Genomic DNA, 25443 nt, shown 5'->3' with positions numbered 1-25443 from the left:
GATGCGCTGCTATGGTGCATATTGTAGATGATACATGCTGCTGCATGGTGAATATGGTGCTGAGCAAGCAGACTGCTTTGTGGTGTGGAGCTTCTTTGTTGTTCAAGCTGCACTCATCCAGATAAATGGAAAGTAACCTATCATACTTCTGACCTTACCTTATAGGTAATGGCTTTGGGGAATCAGGAGATGAGTTACTCACCTCTGAATTCATAGTCTCTAACCTGCCCTTGTAGCCATGGTATTTATATTGCTAGTTTAGCTCCATTCCTGGTCTTTGATAACCCTCATGATGTTGATGATGATGGGGAATTCAATGATGGTAATGCCATTGAACTTCAAAGGGAAATAGTTAGATTCTCTTCTTGGGGGTTGTCATTGTCTGGGCACTTAGCACAAATACCATGTGGGTTCAGTGTGACAAACCTACACTGGTACTTTTCCATGATAAAGTGCGCATTTGACTATAAAATGGAAATTCTGGCAGCAAGTACATGTACAATATGTTAAAGATGTCACATCACCAGTCGATCGATGAGCATGGTGTTATTGGCTTCCAAAGGGGATTTCATCGATTAGACGTTGAAAGATTCCAAGTGAGCTATCCAGTGATTTATTCATATCAGTTGATGGGGGCCTGGATTGATGTATACTTCAGCCTTGATACGGTTCTTGGGGACTGCACTGAGAAGGCGCAATGAACATCTTGTTCTTTCTCATCTCTTTATGTCTGTGTAATATCAACACAGGTTAAACTTCTGGGATGCCAACTTATCCAAAGCGCTTTTATTCACCGTTTAGAAAATTAGGCAACAGAAGTTCTTGGGCATATGTAACAGAATCTGGGACAAAAATGTGAAATGGATGTGGCAAAAAGGAAAAATAGGCAGAAGAAAGGAACAGTGAGTATCAAAAGAGGGTGAATTAAGCCTCATGGATGGCATACCTTTTTGCCGTTAGCGCTTTAGAAGTGGATCAGATTTAAGCAGTTGATGGTGCATAAGGCTGACACATGGCATTGGAGTTGTGCATCTAAAGGATCAAGCTGCAGGCATGATGTAGGCTGCTCAACATTATTTCTTCCAGCATGCTGAAGGCAGACAACTTCACACAGCTGATTAAAATGCTGAGACCGATATTAGAGAGTATTAACCAGGTCTTCATGTGTATGAGAACATGTTCAGAAATCCATAGCTTAATGTGTGAGTTGCATTACCACTGGTGGAACTACAATAAATAAGATCCAGCATGTGTTTGTTTTTGTGGTCAGGAAGATGATGGCAATTCACTTTTCTGTTCAGTGATATTTTGTGTTGCTCACCATGCTGTTTTTGGGAGATTCTTGTAGTTATTGTAGAGCAAGTCACCAGTGTTTGCCAGTGATCTAACAACCAGTTCGATTTGTCTGTCTTTTGGGGAGGGTAAGATGTCATACTGAGCATTGGAAATTTATAACCAATTCTATCCCCCCTAACTAAGTCAGGCAGTTTCACAATATTCCCAGGCAGTTAGTAAATTGAGCAGCTAGTGTAGCTCATAAGTGGGACCTGGCTACGTTGATTTGTCACTGAGGCCTAGTATTGTTCCCATTTTGTTGCAGATAACCCTGCATGTCAAATCCTTAATTTGGTGGTAGTCCTCTTTCTGGATAAGTGAGTGGGAAGCTTATTAGTAATCTACTCCGGTGAGCAACACAATATTAGCTGTTCAAGTTATTAGCACCAACTAAGCACCTACTTGGGACTTTCTAAGCCCCAACTGTGTTAACCTGCTCTTAAGCTCTTGGACTTGGGTTAGTGAGATGTTTTTCTACATTTTGGGCAACAGGAAATTGGGATTTTTTTTAAGCTTTAATTGCAAATTCTTAAACATGTATCAGGTTTCCACATGGTAGATATCCAGTTGACTTTTTAAAAGAAGGGAAAATGTAAATTGTGCATGGATTTTCTACATTAATAATGGTAACTTGCCTTTTCCCACTTTGCATTTCCCTACATCGTACCATAGTTCAATGCTGCATCTTTGACAACTTTATATTAATTGACAATGAATATAAAGAAACTGAATATTTTGTCTTTGTTTCTTCTCCACAGAGTTGCTGAGGGTGGACAGTTCTATCAGAGGGCATTACTGGCTAATGCCCTGACCAGTGCTTGCCGGCTCCATCAGAGGCTACCCAGATTCCAGTTCAGCAGAGCCTATGTCACACAGGCACTTTTGGAGGACAGCTGCCACTACCTGCTGTACTCGCTCATCTTTATTACATCCTATCCCATTACCTGTATCCTTCGCTGTGCTTTATTGTGTAAACTAAATCATTTTTATGACTGTAATCAGATCATGTGGCAAGATTTACTGCAGTTAAGAGGGGAGAATCTGCAGATGAATAAGGTCTTGTTGAGAGGAATAATCTTTTGGGGCTTACTATTTTGATTTTTTTTCTTCCCTCCCCCCCTACCTGATTATTTGGTGTAAATTTATGTTGTATAATACTAGAAGCTTAAATTACAAGCTACCCAAGTAGTTGCACAATGGTCACACTTTCAGTGAAATGTGTGGCAATGAAGGTTTTTTTGGTATTTTCTGTCTCTCTTGATATGGAAATTTACTGATGCCTGTATCTGCCACAGTGAGTTTTTTGCCCTCATCATATGCCACCACACGTTGTGAGGAATTGGTAAGTTATTTTCTAATTGAATACTCATTTGACACAGCCTTAGTTGATAATTATGTCAGTTGATGTTGTAATTCTCATTCTTGATTTCCATCACTCCAGTAAGCTGTTTTTTTATGTCAATACTTGAAAAGCAATGTCCCAGCTTTGAGCAGAAATGGTGGAAAAAGCTGACCACTGTTGCTATAGTCAAAATTTGTTAAAGTTATGTCATGAAATCTATTGTTTCGTGTAGCTTATAATAATAGGTCCACCATGCTTCAAAATCACAGATGTAGTCACTGCTCACCTACTGCTGAAATCCTCATCTCTGTCTTTGTTGTTACGTCTAGACTTAAATTCTAACCCAAGTCTAGCTAGTCTCTCACATTCTAGCCACCATAGAATTGAGGTCACCCAAAACTTTGCTGCCTTCTTGCTTTCCTGTTTTCTCTGGCCTGTATCTCTTGTTTATGGAAATCTGTTCATTTCTGATTTCTGCGTCAACTCTCTTATTGTTTTCCCTTTTCTCATCACTTTTAGACTGATATCAAGTCCCTTTTGCACAACATTCCTGTGCTCATTGTTTGAATTGGAGACAAAGTTGACCAATGTCTCAATTTTAAATTCTTGTTTTCAAGTCCCTCCAGAGCTTCTCTCTTTCCCCATCTCTCTAATCTCTGGTTGCACAACTATCCAAGGTATCTGAGCTACCCTAATTCCGATGTCTTGGGCATCCCTGATTTTAATTGCACCACCACTGATGGCCATATCTTCAACTACCAAAGATTTAAACTGTGAAGTTCCCTCTCTAAATCTCTGCCTCACTACCTGTCTTGTTCCTTAAGCCACTCAATCTTTGGCTAAGCTTTTGGTCATCTGTCCAAATGTCATCTTACCTGGCTCATTGTAAGATTTATTTTCATAATAGAAATATAGAAAATTGCAGAAATAACCCATTTGGTCCTTCAAGCCTGCTCTGCCATTTGACATGATCAAGGTTGATCCTTTGTCAACGCCATAGTCCTGGGCTCTCCCTCCTCCCCGATCTCACTGCCATTTTCCAGCACTTTTCGCAAAAGAAAGCAATGCCTCTGTGAAACACCTTAGGAAATTTTATTATGTTAAAGACATTTTATGAACGCAAGTTGTTGGCTGTGTAAAACCATCTTGACAATCACAGATGAAAGCCTTTCGTAAAAAGGGCTGTCCTGAACTGGAACCTGAAGCTGACCATTAAGTACAGTAGATAAGTGATCTGGAAAATTTACAATAACCTGGATTTGCTCATTTTTCCACAAGAAAGACCTTACTGAGGTCCTAAAAGAACAGGCTAGGTTAAGCATAGTTGTGTCTTAAAAGCCTACCGTTAAAACTGTGCCGCAGGAAAACAGATGGTACTGTCTAAAACTACCAGTGCCACTTTTCAATTCTCCTCTCAATCATTAAATTAAGTTAAGGAAAATATATACTAAGAGCAGTTTTGTTCAGTTTCATAATCTTGAGATTGCTTTTTTGAAAACTGGGAATGGTTCAAGTGAATTTCTAAACAAGGTGGCTATCTTTTTATAAATACATGGGATAGCAAAAACACAAATGAGCTGTTCTGTTCCACAAACTCAGGTGTAGGGTTCTAGAGAGTGTATTAGTCTACTGTGAACAATTTGCTAACATTTTCTAATTTCATTCTGCCTATCAGTCTAAAAGCGGTGAGAAAAGGGAAAACAATGAGAGAGTTGATGCAGAAATCAGAAATGAACAGATTTCCATAAACAAGAGATACAGGCCAGAGAAAACAGGAAAGCAAGAAAATAAATAATCACAATAGCCTGAGATGCAGTCAAATGACAATGAGGAGTAAAAGGGAAGCAGGAGAGGTAAGGAAAAAGAGTACTTGTGGAGATGAAGTAGAATTACGGTCTAATTATACAAAAGTAGATGCAATTGTATTGCAATTTAGAGATGTATATAAAAGAAAATGGGAACCTACCAACCTTATCGAGATAAATCTATGTACTTAGTTGATTCATCAGATACAGCGCCTTACAGAGTGGTAAACTTAAAGTTGTGGATCAGTCTCAACTGGTGCCTGTAAAAGTGGCACTGGTCATAGGCCAGCATTTCTCTGCAAGCCCCATGACACTAAACAGCATCAATGTTGTGATTCTGCCTTAATAGCAAGTAACTAATTTTCCTAGTTTTATAAGAGTGAAATATTTCAAATTCTCTATAATTAAGCAGACCGGCTTGCATACCTTAAACACAAAAAAATTGTAATTTGAACAAGTTATCAATGTATGCCACAGTAGATACCACAACAGATTTGAGTATCTCCTGAAGATAGTTTCACTTTACTTCCTTAAACTGGATTTTTTGACTTACTGAATTACCCTACATATGTAAAAGCAAAATACTGCAGATGCTGGAAATCTGAAATAAAAACAGAGTGCTGGAAAATCTCAGCAGGACTGGCAGCATATTTGGAAAGAGGAACAGAGTTGATGTTTTGTGTTCATATGGCTCTTCAGAGATGAGAAGAGTCCCATGGATTCTAAACATTAACTCTGTTTTTCTTTCCAGTGGTTGCCAGACCTGATGAATTTTTTCAGCATTCTCTGTTTTTATTTCACTATATTTGTGTGAAATAAATATACAAGTCAAAACTGTTTCAAGTTGATGTGAATTGTTCAAATGACCATCTCTGACTGAGTCCCATCTATCCATTTCAATCAGTTAATGTGACATTGGTCATGGTTATATGCAGTCAGGGGCATGAATGACACTCCTGCTGCAGGAAAGAGTATTGGTGTGATGGAGGAGATGTAAAAATGCAAGGCTATTATAAAAGTTTGGTGACAGTTCGGTTCTTGATTAAAATTCTACTGCTACATACATTTCTTAATCTGTATGTTTTCAGAAAGGGTTATCACAACGTTTTAGGTCAAGAAGCTAAATCCGCATGGCCCCACCCTAACGTAAACGGCAACCAAATTCAACCCCTCCCTCTCTCTCACATGCACACACCCACTCTCGCCCCAAGCTGGTTGTTCTTCCTTTGTTAACAATCTGAAATCTTTATCAATTCAAAAAATCCAGGCACTGTTGTGTAGTGCTTGCTTTCAAAAAAAAAAGCAGCAACAAAACAGTACTAGCAATTACTGCAGTGCAGTGAAAGGCATGGTAATGTGGGAAGAGTCTAGCAAAGGCAGAGATGAAGGCTTTGTGCTTTAGCGACACAGAATTACACTACAGAAGGAGAAAAATATCTGTGCCCTCTTTCTCAATCCTTTCATGAGTGGGAACATTTTTTCCCTATCAATGCTATCGGGACCCCTTATGATTTTGAATACCTTCATTAAATCTCTTTGCAAGATTCTTTTCCCTAAGGAAAACAGTCCCAGCTTCTCCAATCTATATTTATAACTGAAGAGGTTCCCATGGATCTTTTCTACACCTCTCCAATGCCTTCATATCCATGTTGATATGTAGCACCCAGAACAAGATACAGTAGTCCAGCTGAGGTTGCACTAGTACCTTGCACACGTTCAACATATCCTCCTTGTACTTTTATTCTATGCCCTGTTAAGAAAACCTAAGATATTGTATACTTTATTAACTGTTCTGCATACCTGTCCTGCTACCTTCAATAATTTATGCTCATATGCATCCAATCTCTCTGCTCCTGTATCTCCTCCTTTTGTTTATATTGTCTCTCCATATCTTTCAAAACAAATCGCCTCTTGTTTCTCCACTTTTATACTTCATCTTCCACTGTCTGGCCATTCCACCAACTTGTCACTGTCCTTTTGAAGTTCTACACAATTTACAATACGCCAAGCTTTATCATTTTCAAATTTTGAAATTGTGCCCTGTACAGTAAGCTCTAGGTTATTAATATATATCAGGAAAAGCAAGAGCCCTAATACTAAATGCTGGGAAGTCCACTATAAACACTCCTTGAGGCTGAAAACATCCATTAACCACTACTTTGCTTCCTGACACCTGAAGTCAATTTTGCATCTGTGTTATTACTTATTTACATCATTTTGTTTATTTCAGTTTAGATTATGTAAATATTCTACAAATTCCAGACTACCAATTGGTCAAATTGACAGTGGTAGTTTGGGGTGGGGTGGGGGCTTGTGATTGGAGCAGCAAATGTAGTTGCTACAATTGGCCTCGGTTATTTTGGATTGGTAAGTGAAAAATCTGGGATCCAGTTATTATAACTCCACTGCAAAATATACATGGAAAACATGATGCACCACTCTGAAATATCATGTCAATATTAATTGGCTCCACATCACACGAAGGCCAATCATATACTCTAAGCCTGTATTTATAGAACCTAGAATCCTACATGTCTTGTTAGCTACTTTCTCAAGTGCCTTGCCACTTTCAATAATTCTTGGTCATATATCCCCAGGTCTCTTTTCCTGCACCCCTTTTAGAATTGTATATATTATTTTTAATTGCCTCTCTTTGTCCTTCATATCAAAATAGATTACTTCACACTTTGCGTCAAATGTCATCTATTACATGTCCACCCATTCCACCAGCCTGTGTTCTTTTGAAATCCATTGCAATATCCAATACTTCTGTGCGTTCTGCAGTCTTTGAAATTGTGCACTGTTACCCAAGTCTAATATATATCAAAAAAAGGTGGTTCTATATACATCAAGTAAGTAGATGAAATGTAACCTCACCCTTTTCCAATCCAAAAAAATCCATTTGCCATTATTCTGTTTCCTGTTAGTCTGTTAACTTGATATTCATGCTCCCACTTTCCCTTGGTTTCTGCTTTGTTGACAAAAGTATTATGTGACACTTTAGCAGACTTTGGAAGTCTGTGATTTATACTCATCAGTCCTCTCTGTTACATCCTCAAAAATGTCATTCGAGTTGGTTAAACACAATTTGGTTTTAACAAATTTGTGCTGGCTTTCATTAATTCATACTTGTCCAAGTGTTGATCCAAATGACCGTTTCTTAAAAACCTGTCCTAATTGTTTCCTGTTTTATCGCTGCTTCCACTTCTGCCAATTAATTCTTACTGAGTTGTGGTTTCACAGGCTATGTCAGTATTCCAGTATTTAAGAACAGTAGGCCATTGAGCCACTTGAGCCTGTTCAGTCCTTCCAGGAGATCAAAGCTATCTGTGATCTGTTGTTAATCAAATTCTCCTGCAAACTGGATTTGATAGGTCAGTTAATTTTAAATCTGAAACTTGTTACCAAAAATCTATTAAAGCTAACAAAAGATATGGGGCAAAGGTGGGTTCATGTAGTTGGGCCACAGAATTGTCAGCAGCAGAAGAAAGGAGAAAAGTGGGGACAAATAAAATTTTAGAAACAATCCAGGACGCGGTTAGCAGTTACTTGCTGAAGGGTAATTTACCTAAGGAAAATTACTGGCATTAAACTTTAGCTTATAGTTGCTGGAGTCATCCTTGCACCCCTGTTTTGAACAACACGTGTAACACTTGCAATTTTCCAATCCTGTGGTACCATCCTTGTCTCTAGAAAAGACAGGAAGATTATGGTGAATGCCTTTACAATTTATAACCTTATTCCTCCAAATATCCTTGTTGCATCCCGTCTGGTGCTGGTGACATATCCATTTCATGTACAGACAGCCCTTCTACAACCTTCTCTTTGTGAACTTGTAGCCCATCCAGTGTCTCAGCTACCTCCACTTTCACTATGACTTTGCAGCATTGTCCTTTTAAATGCAGATGCAAAGCACTAATTTGGTACCTCAGACATGCCCATTGCCTTCATGCATGGATTACCTTTTTGGTTCTTGGGTCCCATTTTGGCCCCTGATGACTTGGGCAAGGACATAATTCAAACTGGAATTTACATGGTTTCATCACTTATATAAACCCTGCATATGTTACCTGACAGTGTCTCAAAACTCCAAAGAGTAACTTGAAATGCCAGTTCTCAGTGGTGTAGATATGTCTGCAATAATGTGAGGAACAAGGTAAAACCCAGTGAGGAACTAATCCAGTTGTGTAAATAATTAATAATAGATTATTTATGAAAGTAAAAGAAAAACACTGAAGAGACTAATATACACCATGACATTTAAATACGTTAACTAAATACACTTTTATCTGAAGTTACCTCTTGTTCCCAAACTATATCCACGTTCCCCAAACTCACTAAGACATCCCTTTTCCGAGACAACATCCACTCTAGCAACTGAGTCAAATCCAGCTCAATACAGCTTAGATGCCCAAGTCTGGCAAAATGTCTTTTGCTAGCTCAGTGAAGGTAAAAAGCTGCCTTTTTTTGGAGGAGGAGATGTCCAATCTGCCATGGCTCTAAATGTTAGATGTAACAGACCTCTGTGTCTTTTTTCGTACATGGCGTTAGCGCCTCTGAAGATTTTGGTCTCTTTGGCTGTTAGATGGTGAATAGCCTTTTTTCCCCAGTGAGAGGCTATTCTGTTCAACTGCTTTGATATCCACCCTGTGGATTTGGCTGTCTATCTCTAATATTTCTTGCCTTTTTAAACAGTGGACAGGATTTTACGGCCACGCTCGAGCGAGACTGGAAATTCCTGCCCAAGGTGAATGGAGATTTCCATTGTTGGACCCTTGCCCACTCTGATTCCATGGCGAGCAAGGTGGTAGAGTTTTGGCATATGTTTCTGACATAGCAATTTTCAATTTCTCAAGATGTCTGTGAATCTTGTTACTTGTTTGCTATGTTTGTTTTCATCTCGAGTTCATTGTTATCCTTGTTAACTTCCAAATTTCTACCAACCATTGCTTTCAAATATTCAGGGAAATGATAACTTATTTTGTCGAGGAGTTTAGCCTAGGGATCATTGCCTAAATAATTGAGCCACGTTTCTTTAGGATTTAAGTCGGGAAACACTTTTACAAACAGAATGGTAAGGCATTTGGAACTGTCCCACAAACTACAATTGATGCTCCTTCCTCAGTGTAAAATCTGGGATTGATAGATTGTTATTCAAAATAATAAAGGAGACTAGGTGCAAGCTTGTTTATTGGAGTTACATCATAGAGATCTCATTGAAGGGCAGAATAAGATTGTCTGGCTAAATGCTTTGTCCTGTTGCAATGTACTAGAAAGCTGTCTGGTCCTGTTAAACCTAAGAATTGGCAGTAGTGGAAGAAGAGAGAAAAGTGGAGGTATGGATTGTGGGTATGAAGACAGAAGAAACATAGTTTTAAGGATTCATGCCATAACAAAATAAATTGCAAACACTTCTGATGGTGATGATGGTTAATGGTGGTTATTTACACAAGTTAATCTTCCTGAGTTTACAAAAAGATTCAAAAATGTTTACCCATCTAAAAACAAAATATGAATTGTGGCATATATGAATATCACATGATTTGAAATGAAGTTTTTGAAAAGATGTGCAGTTGTAGTACGCTGCAATTAAAATATTGATCTTTTTAACCTTTTGAGCTTTTCAGTAGGTCTGAATTTATGCTGGATAGACATAACAGGATGTGGGTAGGTGTTAACTAAGGAATCTTGGAGAATTTGGTGTCAGTTCTGCTCCTTGTAATTGTCAAACTAACAACTGGCCTGTGCTCAGTACAATTGGCACCACTTCAGCATGTTTACAACTGCTGATCAATAAATTAATCTCAAAGTATAAGAACAAAAGAAATAGGAGCAGGAGTAGGCCATCTAGCCCTTCGAGCCTGCCCCGCCATTCAACAAGATCATGGCTGATCTGAAGTGGATCAGTTCCACTTTCCCGCTTTCTCCCCATAACTCTTAATTCCCTTGTCTATCAGAAACCTATCTACCCGTGACTTAAATATGTTCAGTGAGGTAGCCTCCACCATTTCAACGGGCAGAGAATTCCAGAGATTCACCACCCTTTGAGTGAAGAAGTTCCTCCTCAACTCCGATCTAAACTGCCCCCCACCTTATTTTGAGGCTGTGCCCTCTAGTTCTGCTATCCTTTCTAAGCGGGAAGAATCTCTCTACCTCCACCCTATCTATCCCCTTCATTATCTTATATGTCTCTATAAGATCCTCCCTCAGTCTTCTAAACTCCAACGAGTACAGACCCAGTCTATTCAATCTCTCCTCGTAGGCTAACCCCCTCATCTCTGATATCAGCCTAGTGAACCTTCTCTGCACTCCCTCCAAGGCCAATATATCCTTCTGCAAATGTGGCGACCAAAACTGCACACAGTACTCCAGTTGCGGCCTCACCAGTACCCTGTACAGTTGCAGCAAGACCTCCCTACTTTTATATTCTATCCCCCTCGCTATGAAGGCCAACATTCCATTCGCCTTCTTGATCACCAGCTGCACCTGCAGACTGGGTTTTTGCAATTCGCATTTTTTATTCCAGGTTAGATGTACCTCAAGCAAATGAGCTTAGTAGAAGTTGAAATATTCTTGAGGTCTAATGACTTGGATCTTTTACCGATTTCTTTGACTTGCGTTTTCTAAACCTTTTCCTTATCCAGATTTACACAGTATGTTTGGTACCAGTGGCAGTATTTTCTTTACTTCATGCAACAGCTTACACCAGGAAAGTTTTAGATGTAAGTTTTGTTTTCTCAACACTTTTTTGCAACTGTGTACTTTGCATGATTGAGAGTACATTTAAAACTTTATTGTATATGATTTTGTTCCACAATATATGATGATAGTACCAGTTGTAGGAAGTTTGTCTGTTATCAAGTCGTTACACAGCTGCAAAGCTGAGAAATGAATTATCAGCCCTGTCAGAATAGTGTGTTTTTATTCATTTCCAGGATTTGCATACTGCCGGCCAAGGCTGGGATTTGTTGCTCTTTGCAGTTGCCGCTGAGAAAGGTGATGGTTGGCCACCACCTTGAACCACTACAGTGATATAACTGAATGACAAGCCCCTTAGGGGACAGAGTCAACTGCTTTGGGATAGAAGCCACGTGTTGAGAGGTCGAGGCAAGGACAGCAGGTTCCTTTGCCTATGGATGTTAGGGAATGAATTGGATTTTTGCGTCAGTCTGAAAGATTTGTGATCACTTTTATTGGTGACAACTTTGTATTTCCGGATTTTGTTTTATTAAACGGAATTCAAATACTCGTTGCCATGGTGAGAGTGGCACTCATGCTCTCTGGATTGCCAGCTTCAGGATGACTACTCTGGGAACATAACCATTATGTTACTGTATGAAGACCTAAACAGAAAATAATTTAAAGATGAGGAACAGAGGGTGTAATCGAACCAGCCTGCATCTGTTTTATGGTCATCTTCATCACTTTTATCATTGTAACCGAGGCCCTCTAAAACCAGATCAATTTTTGATTCAGACGCATACCACGAGAGCACTACATGACCAGCCATCTTTCTAGATTCATTGCTGTCTCCCCAGCCAAGTTCTTGCTGTTGCATTAGTGGACTTTGGCTTATAACTCTGCCTCAGAAGAAACATTGCATAGTCTCCTGAAGCAATAGCACAGCATTAGAAGCTCTGTTGAAATATTCAAACTCCCTTAACCTAATGTTGGAGCGGAAAATTGTTTTAAAAACTTCTTAAACAAAAGGCTGTGGTCTCTGAGTTGACCTTTTGTATGAACTCATCTAGTGTTTCCTGTATTCTTGGAAATATGAGTGTACACTTAATAGTAAATTGAATTTTAGATTGTTGCAACTGCTTGATGGAAATGGTCAGATTTATTTCAGGTTGCTACTCCAGGTTTCAAGGACAACAGCAGGGCCAACCGCCCCATGATTTTCTAATCCCACTCTTGACCTGATGTCTGACTGCTACCCAAACCATGCAAGTATGGTTAACAGCACCCCACTCCTGTGCTGGAACACTCTTTTAAGTGACACATCGTTACACTGCTAAATTTAGAATTGAAATCATAACTAGGCAGTTTTAAGCAGAGCTTACTATGACACAAACTTTCATGTCAGTGTACCAGATTCAGTTTTAACTATCAGTTTGGGGTGGCACGGTAGCACAGTGGTTAGCACTGCTGCTTCACAGCTCCAGAGTCCTGGGTTTGATTCCTGGCTCGGGTCACTGTCTGTGTGGAGTTTGCACATTCTCCTCGTGTCTGCATGGGTTTCTTCCAGGTCCTCCGGTTTCTTTCCACAGTCCAAAGATGTGCGGCTTAGGTTGATTGGCCATGCTAAGAAATTGCCCCTTAGTGTCCAAGAATGTGTAGGTTAGAGGGATTAGTGGGTATAATATGTAGGGATATGGGGGTAGCGTCTGGGTGGGATTGTGTTCGGTGCAGACTCGATGGGCCAAAAGGCCTCTTTCTGCGCTGTAGGGTTCTATGATATGTGTCTACACCGTTGAACCCTCTCTTAAAAAAAAACTCAGTTAATTTATACGCTTAATGATTTACACAATACAGATTAAACACAGGTTAAAATCTTCTATCTTTGTTCACGGCTAGGATTTTCCAATGCTGCTCACAGTGCATGGAGTTTTGGCTGAAATGTCTAATATGCCTTTCTTGCTCACAATGAGTACCACCATGGATGACACCAGGGAATTCTGCCCATGTCGTATTGTAGGACATAATTTCCAAGCCACAGAGCAGTAAATAGCAGGGTGGGGGTGGAAACCCTGGGTGGTGCTGACTGCTGCATTACTATTTACCCAGAAAAAGTTAAAAGAATTAAAACTAAGAGCTGAGTGAATACAGACTCAAAATAACCGTCTACGACTGCAGTCACACACCTCACCCCCCAGTTCTTGACCGTCTTATGTCAGACATTTGGGGCAGTTGGGACCAAGAAGATTTCCAGGTAAAAAGTAGGAGCAGAATGGCAATCTGACTCTGAACTACAGGCCCTATGTCTTTGGGTCTTGGAAAATTAAGAGCCTATCTCTATCTTCATTATTTGGAATAAGGTATTTTCTCTCTTAGCTTTCATGTCCAACTGGGTTAAAGAAATCTATTAAGGGAGAAAGAAGACAGCTTCAAAAACAGCTGAACAACATATCCTCTAACTTGGTAGGAGTTCTGCTATGAAAGATCTGCTCGCAATTTATTTAAAATCTTGGATGCCCTGCATATCCTGAAAGTGGGTTGCACTCTCCGTTTCAGTTGTCTTTAGTCTTAGGAACTAGTTGTGCAGAATTTTCCACCCAACCTGCCACATGTTTTGTGGAGGTGGAAGTGGCCCACCATTGGTGGTGGGATCTCTTTGTCCCGCCATTGTCAACGGAGTTTCCTGATGAATGCATCCCTCACTGCTGCAAAACCAGCGTTGGGGGTACCCTGTTGCCAAGGACTGGAAGATCCCACCAGTGTGAACAGCTGGAAAATCCCATCAGTTGTTATAAAGTATTGACCAACAATGAGCAATTACTAAATTAAAGACGGGTTGACGTTTTTAACCCTTGAATATCATGAAAATGTTTTTTATTTCAAACCTCTTCAATAATCATTTGTGTTAATTTGCAAATCTTCATATCTGGGAATTGATGATTAAACCAAAGAAATGGGGGGAAAAACATTAACCCAATTTAGGTCATGGTTCTACTGTGTAAAACTCCATCACAAAAGCAGTAAGTTCCTGGTGCTTTTTCTAAATAAGAGCCTGGTCTTTTCCCAAGACAGCAGCTAGAGTGTTATAAGCAGCTACAACTGCCCTCTAATTAACCTCACAATTTTACGAAAACCTGTTTTTCTTTAATTAGGACACTTGCCCACAAGATGTCTGAGCAGTGTTTTTAAAGGAACTTGCCATGTTGCGTATAGTTCCATCTTTATTGCTCAGCATCACAACTGTTTCAGGGTGCATGTGGGTACTGCTGATGGAGACCAACAATGGCAGTAAAAGTCATGGCTAATGAGAATTAGTTTATCAAGAAAAATGGTTGTGAGCTTTGAGGATGAAGAGATAAGTGATGTAAATTAAGTAACAAATTGTTCTTGATCATTGCTGATTATACAATATTCACCTTTTTGTCCCTTAATGAGGTTTTGATTTTTGAATTGGGAATTCAATAGGCAGTAACTGTTATTTCAGTGAGTCTATTCCACCATTCACTTGAGATCGTGGCTTACCCCCATATACTCACTTTTGCCCCATATTCTATTTGATTTTATCATTGTCATGTATACTAGTATACAGTGAAAAATATTGTTTCTAGCACGCTATACAGACAAAGCATACCATACATAGAGAAGGAAAGGAGAGGATGCAGAATGTACTGTTACAGTAATAGCTAGGATGTAGAGAAAGATCAACTTAGAGTTGGTCTGTTCAAAAGTCTGATGTCAGCAGGGAAGCAGCTGTTAAGTCAGTTGGAATGTGACCTCAGACCTTTGTATCATTTTTCCAATGGAAGAAGGTGGAAGAGAATATGTCTGGGATGCGTGGAGTTCTTGAATATGCTGGTTGCTTTTCAGAGACAGTGGGAAGTGTAAAAGTTAATGGATGGGAGGCTGGTTTGCATGACGGACTGAGCTTCGTTCATGACTCTTTGCAGTGGTCTTGGATGGAGCAGGAGATATACCAAGCTGTGATACAACCAGAAAGAATGCTTTCTACGGTGTCTCTGTAGAAGTTGGTGAGAGCTGTAGCAGACGTGCCAAATTTCCTTAACCTCTTGAGAAAGCAGAGCCTTCTTAACTATAGCATCGGCATGGAGAAACCAGGAAAGGTGGTTGATGATCTGGACACCTAGATACTTGAAGCACTTGACCATTTCCACTTCATCCCCGTTGATTTAGATGGACATGTCCTCCACTACGCTTCCTGAAGTCGATGACTATCTCCTTCGTTTTGTGGACCTTGAGGGAGAGATTATTGTCGTCGCATCAGTTCACTTGATTCTGTATCGCTTTCCTGTACTGCGCTTGATTGTTTGAGATCAGACCCACTCCGGTGATGTCATCAGCAAACTTGAAAATTGAGTTGGGAAGGGAATTTGGCCTCACAATTGTAGGTGTAAGGGGCTGAGAACACAGTCTTGTGGGGCACCGATGTTGAGGATGATCATGGAGCAGGTGTTATTGCCTACCTTTACTGATTGTAGTCTATGGGCTAGGAAATCTAGGATCCATTCGTAGAGGGAGGAGTCAAGCCGCAGGCCACAGAGTGTGGAGATGAGTTTTTTGTAGGAATAATGTTGAAGGCTGAGCTGTAATCAATAAATAAGAGTCTGACATAGGTGTCTTTGTTATTCAGGTATTCCTTTAATATCTTGAGCAGCTATTGTCTTGTATGGATGTGTGTTTGAAGCTTCTGCTATCCTTTGAGTGGAGGTATGTTTCCCAAATTAATTCCTGAAACGCTTGGCTATAATTGTTAAACTATTGCCACCTAGTCTTGGCTTCCCAACTAGGCTGAAACAGTTTTTCCCTATCTACCCTATCTGTCCCTTTATGATCTTGGAAACTTTGATCAGATCATCATATAACTTATTAAAAAAATTCATCCTTAGTTTATTTTCCAGTCTTGGAGTCCAGTAAGTTTACATTGCATTCCCTCCAAAGCCAATATATCCTCCATAAAATGTAATGCCCAAAACTGTGTTCTAATCCTCTAAGTATAAGGGCCAACACTCCATTAGTCATCTTGAATTTTTTAATGTACTTTTTTATGACATTTTAATGATCTACCAAACTAAACTCTTAAATCTCTTTTGACCATCTCCTGATTTGAGATTTCTGTAATTTAGGAAATGCTCTGTTCTATCATTTTTGGATCCAAAGTGGCCAGCTTCATGTTTGAAATTCATTTGTCACAATATTGCCATTCACGTATGTTATTATCCTTCTATAATTTTTCACTTCCATGTACATTGCTTATAACATGACCAACCTTTGTGTCACCAACAAGTTTTAGTTATGTGGCTTTCAATGCCATCATCTTAACAATTGATAATGATATTTCCAAAGGTACAAATGTTTAATTTAAAGATGCTTAATAAAAAATTGAGTATGGTAAATAAATTAATGTTGTGTTCGAACTGAGCAATTGCATTATGACATTGCTGAAGCAATGCTGTGCTTGTCAGAAACCTTTGAAAAAAATCTCAATTTGTTATTAATTAGTCCTGCCACAAAAGATCAGCTAATTTGGATAATTTTAAAAATGCCACATTTGTACAACTACAGAAAGGGTTGTTAAATGTTTGTCATCCCTGCATGTTTCAGATTGACAGCAGAAGGTGATTTTTATTTGCCACAACAGTCAAGGGCAATTTACAGATCAGTAATTTTGAAGAAAAGACTTGTTGATCTCAGCACACTCTTATTATAGCTAAAGGTGCGACAAGATAGATTTAGTTGTCACCTTGATAAATTGCAGCCCTACATCTGTACTCTACCAAATAAATAAAACGGCAGTATATCTCTTTTGTTCAGATGCTTAACAAATGTATATGGCTTGTCAATGCAGTCACTAGGAAGTGACAACTTTAGACTTGATGTATGATTTAATAATTCACTCAGGTTTGTCCTTCAGTAGAAATTGATTTATTCATTAGCAAATCCTAATGTACAGGTTTGAAAAATAAAATTCAAAGTCTTTCAATTTTTTTGATATAGCAATATGATTTTTTTACACAATGGAATTTCACTGATTAAATGTTAAATTTGCGGTATACTTTTCAGTGCAGATATGTTCATAAAATCTGCAATAACTGCGACGAATAAGAAACCCAAATAAAAGTCATTTTGAATAAGCTAAAATCAAAGTACAGACAAATGGATTCCAAATGCATTTTTTTGAACATTTGCTTGCTGGACAGAATTTGTCAAATGACTATTTAACCCTTGTGACTTTGAGGGTGGTGAGGGTCTTGCAACAAGGGTTAAATGTTTATCTAGGCTGACACTAGAGAAGATGACTGAGAAACCTGTGCATGATCAAATATGCTGTCCAAAATGTTCCATCAACCATTTTAATAGGGTTCAGGTTGACATTGAAGAAGCAAACCGACCAACATTCTTCGCTCAACCAGCATCACCAAAGATGCATTGTGATAATTCAATTCATACTGTTTGACAGAGTTTGCTTTATAGCCTCATGACCATATTGAGGCTATTGTTGTTCAGTTAAAATGCAATAGTGAGAACATTTTTATTGAGGACGCCTGAAGTATTTTCTCTTCCACGTTATTACCTGGCTTGGTAATATATCGCCATTCCTTCACTGTTGCTGGGTCAAAATCCTGGCACTCCATTCCTGATGGCACTTTGGGTGTATCAACACCTCAAACGGCAGTGGTTTAAGAAGGCAGCTCACCATCACCACCACCACCACCACTCGGGTAATTAGGGATGCGCAGTAAATGCTGGCCCAGCCAGCAACGTGCACGTCCTATAAATGAATGAACTATAGATATTACCTATAACTTAATTCCAGAAATTTGAAAATACACATGGCATTCATTTTTATGTTTTTGATTTACTGGACTTAACTGCCCCCACCCACACCTGCTTATAGCTCAGTGCTATCTGAAAAGCTGACCAATATGTCTTGTGTTTTGGAATGTTATTTTTATATGCAAGGAGCAGAAGGCCCCAATGTTTATCCCCAAGATGTCCCACACGTGAAATCACTGCTCAAACTACAATCAATTGCAATAGCATTCTCCTGAATTGACAATATGGGGGTGCGATTCTCCCAAAAAAATTAAGTGTCGAATTTGCATTAAAACTGGAGTAAATCCTGCTTTTTTTTTCCGGCGGGAATTTCAAACTAGATCCCCCACACTCTGTGCACTGCAGATTGCCAGCATGAATCTCACTAACAGTCAGAGGGTGGGGCCTATTCACGCTAGAGAGGCCGGCAGCATAGCGCTGAGCGGACCACTGCACGTGTTGATCTGTCAGGGCTAAGATTGGCGCCTGCACAACGGCATGGCACTACCAGTCTCCTGAATGCTTGCCAGCTGGATTGCAGGTTCACCAGACATGTCCAGGCGCGCCCTGATCACTGACTTCTCTCCCTCTGAAACTCAAGAGTGCAGAGTGGCAGCGGGACCCCCACCTCTTGGCATTGCCTGATGTGCAGTGCCAAAGTGCCCCCTTGGCATTGGAACTTTGCCCCTTGGGCAAAGTCAGGTTACTCAGGCTGGCACTACTATGTAATAATGCCTAGGAGGTAACAATGTCCCCCACTCTGTGAGGTGCCTTGATTGCCCCCCACTTTGCTCCAGCAGGGCCAGGCCCCAGCTCCTCGCAAATGGGGAGCTGCAGTAAACTCCGTTGGAGTGAAATACTCCTGCCGTGGGGGAGGAGAGGCAAGCAAGCCCCAGAAACTTCAGTCCCGGGCTCACTAATTACATTTAAAATACATGGTGATGAGGATTTGAATAATTTATGCAACTCCATGCCGATTTCTGGTGCAGAGCTGACGGTGCTGGAAATCCAATGGCTGGAGAAGTGCTGGCCTTGGTGCCCAGCGGGGAACCTATGAAACAACTTCTGCTCGAGTCTCCCAGCCTGCTGAGCTACAAAAGCAGTGCAGCGGGGTGGGAGAATTGCCCCCACGATCTCTAATATTCATAACAGGCAATAAATCTTAACTATAAACTTGCATGTTCAAATCTGTTGGTTTATAATTTTCAATTCCGTTCATAGAGTCGTAAAGCAATACAGCACGGAAACAGACCCTTCTACCCAACCAGCCTATGCCAACCTTGGTTCCCTCCCAACTAGTCCCAATTGCCTGTGTTTGGCCTATATTCTGCTAATCCAGTTCAGTTTCACTTAATTATCCATATGGAAATTCATTTTGGGTAACATTGCTTGTTTGATTTTTAAACAAAAATACCACTCACAGAGATCTAATTTTAAGTACATATATGTTTCTTAAAAAAAAATTATTCCAGTGAATTAGAAAAATCAGTCCCATCCTGGGTCCATATCTTCTGTATGAAATCTTATAGAGGAGGATATAAACAAGTTCAGGGACTGATTTGTCCTGCATCTGAGGGATTAGAGCCTTTCCCCAGAACGCAACTATCAATAATACTGAAGAAAGGGGTGCCCCATTCCCCAAGATACTGGTCACTTTTGTTAAAATTCTTTGAAAAGCAGACTTAAGAGAAATGAAAGTTGAATGCAAGGCTCCATTGAGATGAATTGCCATTCTGGAGCCTTGCTTCAAACCTTGCTGTGCAAATGCTGTTGCATTTATGCGAAAATCCTTTGCTTAAAAATGTAAAAATGGATGATGTTCTTTTAAAAAATTGTTGACAAACACTAAGCATTTATGTGTCACCAAATGAATAGCATCATTTAAAGGTCTATGTAAGGTATGAAAAAAATAAGACAGCTAGACTTTGTTGTTATGCTGATTTATAAAATTCTCCCATGTTAGCTATTTTTAGGCTTTCGGCCTGGGGTTCAGACTTGTTTTCCAAGTTGGGAAAGAAATGTGTTTGCTTTCATTGCTAGCATAATAAGTAAGGTCTGAAGGATCAGGCTGTATTATGGACTTCAACATCTAATCAGGAGATAGTAAGTTGTAGCTTCTATGCTAAATAGTCATTAAATATGCTTACCTTATTTAGATTAAATTTCTCCATTCTTGGCTGTTTTATTTCTTTTTTTTTAAGGAAAGAGTAAATACTTGAAGGAAAATCTGTAGTTTGAGAGTGAGGAAAGATATTGACGATTAGAACACAGCCATGAAATTAACTTTTTTTTACCAGATTGGAATTATTGCTGCTGTTACTTAGTATACTTTTCGGCTCATGTAAAAATACGTTTAGTGAAAAATCTTGCGTTCATGTTTGACATGTTATGTACCTGATAACATACTTTAATAATTGTGTCAGTGCAGTTCCAGTAATGAAAACTAAATTCACAATTGCTTTTCTCTCAATAATTCTGAAAATAACAGTACCCCCGTACTTAATTCTAATTGTCTTTGGGGTTAGGAGAGGAATTTCCCAGAATTCGCTTTTATTTGAATTTTTTTGCTGCTTGGGAATTATATGATTAGTAGTGGTGGATAGGGAACGTTGGAGATTGTGGTGCAAGTGGAGAAACCTTAGGGTGGAACTCTCTCATTTGGAGACTGGTTGCAGGTGGCTTCAGCAGTTCTTCAACCAGAACATAAGAACATAAGAACATAAGAAATAGGAGCAGGAGTAGGCCATCTAGCCCTTCGAGCCTGCCCCGCCATTCAATAAGATCATGGCTGATCTGTTGTGGCTCAGTTCCACTTTCCCGCCCTCTCCCCATAACCCTTAATCCCCTCTCTTATCAAGAACCCATCAACCCGCTTCTTAAAAATATTTAGCGAGGCAGCCTCCACCACTTCAACGGGCAGAGAATTCCAGAGATTCACCACCCTTTGAGTGAACAACAAGCTCCCGTGCCAGTTTCTGTGCATGGCAGCTCATCAACTGTACACGAGCAAGTTTCCCCCCCATTTCGCCTGGGGGCCAACAGTTGATACATCCATCTGCCTTTTGCTGATGGGTTTGAAGGTCCTAGCACCATATTTAAATACCAGTCCACCACACTCATATCACATTCTCTTCAGCCCAGCTATCTTCACCATACCGTGAAGGTTGTTAGCAAGGAAAAGGCTAACAGTCTTAAGTCTTTTCCTTGATTCTACCACCTTCCTCTATCAGCTGTGAGGCACCCATGCCCCAATTGAACCTCTACTCATTGATCACAGAATCCCTACAGTGCAGAAGGTGGCCATTCAACCCATCGATTCTGCACTGACCACGATCCCACCCAGGCCCTATTCCTGTAACCCTATTTATCCCGCTAATCCCCCTAGCACTAGAGTCAATTTAGCATAGCCAATCAACCTACCCTGCGCATATTTGGACTGTGGGAGGAAACCAGAGCACCCGGAGGAAACCCACGCAGACACAGGGAGAACGTGTAAACTCCCCACAGACAATGACCCGAGGTTGGAATTGAACCCAGATCCCTGGTGCTGTGAGGCAGCAGTGCTAACCACTGTGCCACCTCCTTTGCATTTGGAATCTTCAACCATACCCTTCCAGTAAAGTATGCTGTGTGCTTTTAGAGTCATAGCGATTTACAGCATGGAAACAGGCCCTTCGGCCCAACTTGTCTATGCCGCCCAGTTTTTTTTAAACCACTAAGCTAATCCCAATTACTTGCACATGGCCCATATCCCTTTTATACCCGATTTACCCATGAAACTGTCTAAATGCTTTTGAAAAGACAAAATTGTATCTAACTCTACTACTGCATCTGGCAGCTTGTTCCAGGCACCCACAAACCCTCTGGGGAAAAAAAAAGATTCCCATGTTTGTGAGCTTTTCATGCCGCCTTGTCAAGGTTCAGCTTCCATTCCCTTGAGCTTCCCCTGTGCCTTCCATTTCATTGTGAGCCTTCACCCTTCTGCCTCCAACTCCCCACTTTTAATACAGCCCTCCTCCCACATAGTCTTTCCCCTTCTTCCCCCTCCTGCTCCTCCTCCCTCCCCATTGAACTTTACATCTTTGCTGTGGTAGCAACATATCACAACACAGTCCTTTCCAGATAAACACTGCTGTGTTTCACCAGGGGCAAGGAGACCCCTGCACTCTCCAACCCCAGACACGGTACTGATCTGACTGACTGTCCAGTTCTGTCCATGAAGATCAGTTAGGCATGGAGAAAAAAGGCAGGAGCCCATATGCCAGGCAGAGTGGCGAAACAGCATATCAGAAGCAGCACAGAAAGTTGTTGCACTCGCCTTGAGATCTCTGGTGAATTGAGGACTGCCTTGTACATGCCATTCATTAGAAACCTGGTTTGGCACTGATGTAAATTGGCTGATTGGGAGAATTCTGCCCATAATAGACCAGCAGCTCATTTTCAGTGTGACTTTTTTTTATGTCTTTCTTCTCTTTTATACTTACCTGCTGTTTTACTGTAGTATATTATTTGTATTGTGTTTCTGTCACTTTGCTGCTCTTATCGTTTTCCTGTTTCATTTATCATTCTGTACATTGTTTTTCTTAAATGTTCCACTGTTTCAATTTATCCTCACCTTTTACTTTTAGTTATTCTTCTCTTCCTTCCAGTGCCTCTGATATATTGTTGCCTGTGCAAGGAAAACCTTTTCACGCCTCAAGGTAATGAGTATTTCAGAACAGATTCATAACTTAATTTCTTTTCTAACCAAATCTTTTTCGTTGTCATAGAATCATAGAAACTTACAGTACAGAAAGAGGCCGGTCGGCCCATCGAGTCTGCACCGACCACAATCCCATCCAGACCCTACCACCACATCCGTACATATTTTACCCACTAATTCTCTAACCTATGCATCTATGGTCAATTTAGCATGGCCAATCAACCTAACCCACACATCCTTGGACTGTGGGAGGAAACTGGAGCACCCGGAGGAAACCCACACAGATACGAGGAGAATGTGCAAACTCCACACAGACAGTGACCCAAACCAGGAATCGAACCCAGGTCTCTGGAGCTGTGAAGCAGCAGTGCTAACCACTATGTTACCGTGCTGCCCACCTTGTCTTGCTTTTTTTTCTCCTTTCCACCCCCATTCCTTTTTTCTCTCTTCATTGTCAACACCAATGCAGCAGTAGTAAGCATTTTCTAACTCTGCATTGTCATCTTAATTTCTCAAGTAGCAGGTTGAGAAAACAGGTTTACAAATCTTGTCCTTGTCCTTGTCATTGTCCCTCCCTGGCTGTGTTTGTCCACACAGTTAAAATTGAGCATTTTGTTTCGTCACAGTTAAGCTTATTCCAAATTTTAAGAATATATTGAAAAGCTTTCAGTAATAAACTTTATAGTAATTGATAGCAGTGCTGTAATTTTATTAAGATTAGTGGTTCCCTCTTGTGAGATTTCAGAAAATGTTTCCATTTCTTCGCTTTATATAATTGAAATGCCCTAAAATTTCCACTAGGTAGCGACAGTGTTCAATGCTATTACCTCTTGGCTGCTCACTGAATTTGTGCTTTAGATAATCTGAAGGCTTTTGAATTTGACAAGATTTGCTTCCACTGACCCACATTTTGAGGGTTTGCATGTGGCAAACAGCTGGTAACATTTCAATTAACAAACAAAATCTCAGCTGAATCCCTTATTACCAGACAGTTCTCTGATGAGTTGTATTTCAAAATGTTATCCAAGAGGTGACCATATTTCATCTGAAGTCCTTAGATGGGAACTTACTTTCAAATGCTAATTAAAAATTAAATTCTGCAGCAGATGCTAGGGTTCTTCGTTTTAATTATATACAATTATTTAAATGATTTCTTATAAGGTTATAGATGTAATACCTAAAATATATTATGCTTTATGTTCACATCCATTTCATTATAAACTTTCAAAGATATTGGACCTAAATGTCTTTCCATCTGATTTTTGAATTAAGGAATGTAGAAAATATTCTTCCTGGCTGAATGAGATCAGTCTAGCTACATTGTTCTGACAGTGGCTGGAAAAAAAAAGCCGATCCAACATATCTTCAGCAACTCGTGTAACTGCACTCCCAAGAATAATAGGAGGGTTACATTTTTATTACATTTATATTGTGTCTTCCATTTATTAAATATGTAGCAAGACTCCAGTGATTGATTCGGAAAGAATGCATTCTAAAGACTTAGAAAATTTGCTTTCATCAAGCATTTTGATCCTCTGATTTGCAAAATTTTGATTAGGCAGTTGAAGTTGAAAAGGGGATGATGTTCTTTAAAATAAATCTAATTATGGCATAGAGTTGTTTTTTTCCCTTGTAAAGAACATTTTTATTGTGTGTGTGTTCCATTACTATTCAATCATCCAGTATCATATAAAAGTAGAATGCCAATCATTGAGAATTTGTAAATGTTGCTTCCCTTATCCTTTTTAGGTTTTTTTTATCCATTAAAACTATTCCAATTTACAGTATTTTCTATACAAGAGTAAGCAAGTGAAGGATTTGCAGTTTTTTCAAAATTACTTGTGTTAATCATGCTGCGTTGCCCTTGAGATAAGTAACCATGACAGAGAGAATGAAGAAATTAATAAATATCACTCCACTTTGTATTTTAAAGATGCAATGAGCATCTGGTAACAATGTGTTTTAATGTGCCAGTTGAATACAGTAAAGTTTTTTTTCTTGCCTCTGTAGTTGCTTTGATGCAGGGTGAACAATGCAGCAAGTTAAAATTGTAGATGTCATCTTGTTTAGTCAGAAAATGCAAACTCATAAATTATTGTATCATTTAAATAAGACAGTGGAAAAAAATGTCTAGTAGTTGGAAAGAATAATTTACAGTGATGAAATATCCTTTGATCTGTTGGCAAATGATTTAATCATAATATGCATTGAAGTAAAAAGGCTTTCAATAAATCGTAATAAAGAGATATGGAAAATTATTTGCCTTTTGTTAGTATTTGTTCAGTTGTTGAGTAAATCGGAAACCTATTTGTAAAAAGACATCTTTCTTTTTATCTCCAAGATATAATTGATTCAAAAACATTTAGATGAAAGCATATTTTCTTTTATCAGATTTTGTTTGTTACAAGAGGGACCTGGCTTTAGGGAACAAGTGGTTTATTGCTGAGTTTGTTTTCATTAAAGAGAGTAGCAATATTGGGTTGAATTGCGCAGAGGTGTGCTGAGATGCTGGAGATTTGCCTAAAAGCCTGTTGTGACACAAGAGGCATTGTACCACTGTGATTTTCAGATATAATAAAAGAAAACACATGGAGATGCAATTCTACTAATGAAAGTACTGCATTAATTTTATTTTCTGATGTGTTGTTGTCATTCAGGAGACGTTTTTAATCATCTTATTGTTTCAGCACAACAAGCCATTTAAATAGCATTTGGCAGGAAGCCTCATACTTGGCTTTCATTCCTTTCAT

General features: G+C 39.5%; 1 protein-coding gene across 2 annotated transcripts in view; it reads left to right on the top strand.

The window, feature by feature from the left end:
* LOC145342282 (transmembrane protein 33-like) overlaps positions 1 to 25443 on the top strand; it is a 132192-nt gene that overhangs the window by 27717 nt on the left and 79032 nt on the right. For both annotated transcript variants that reach the window (XM_080187715.1, XM_080187714.1), the window contains 2 exons: positions 2094 to 2281; positions 11137 to 11204. In XM_080187715.1, coding sequence (XP_080043841.1) covers positions 2094 to 2281; positions 11137 to 11204 — 256 coding nt within the window. The remainder of the gene's footprint in view (positions 1 to 2093; positions 2282 to 11136; positions 11205 to 25443) is intronic.

Source organism: Carcharhinus amblyrhynchos, chromosome 4 (genome assembly GCF_965287045.1).
Source record: "Carcharhinus amblyrhynchos chromosome 4, sCarAmb.v2.hapA, whole genome shotgun sequence".
NCBI classification, from domain to species: domain Eukaryota; kingdom Metazoa; phylum Chordata; class Chondrichthyes; order Carcharhiniformes; family Carcharhinidae; genus Carcharhinus; species Carcharhinus amblyrhynchos.
The sequence above is the reverse complement of the archived record's forward strand: the minus strand, read 5'-3'. Positions and strand labels throughout refer to the sequence as shown.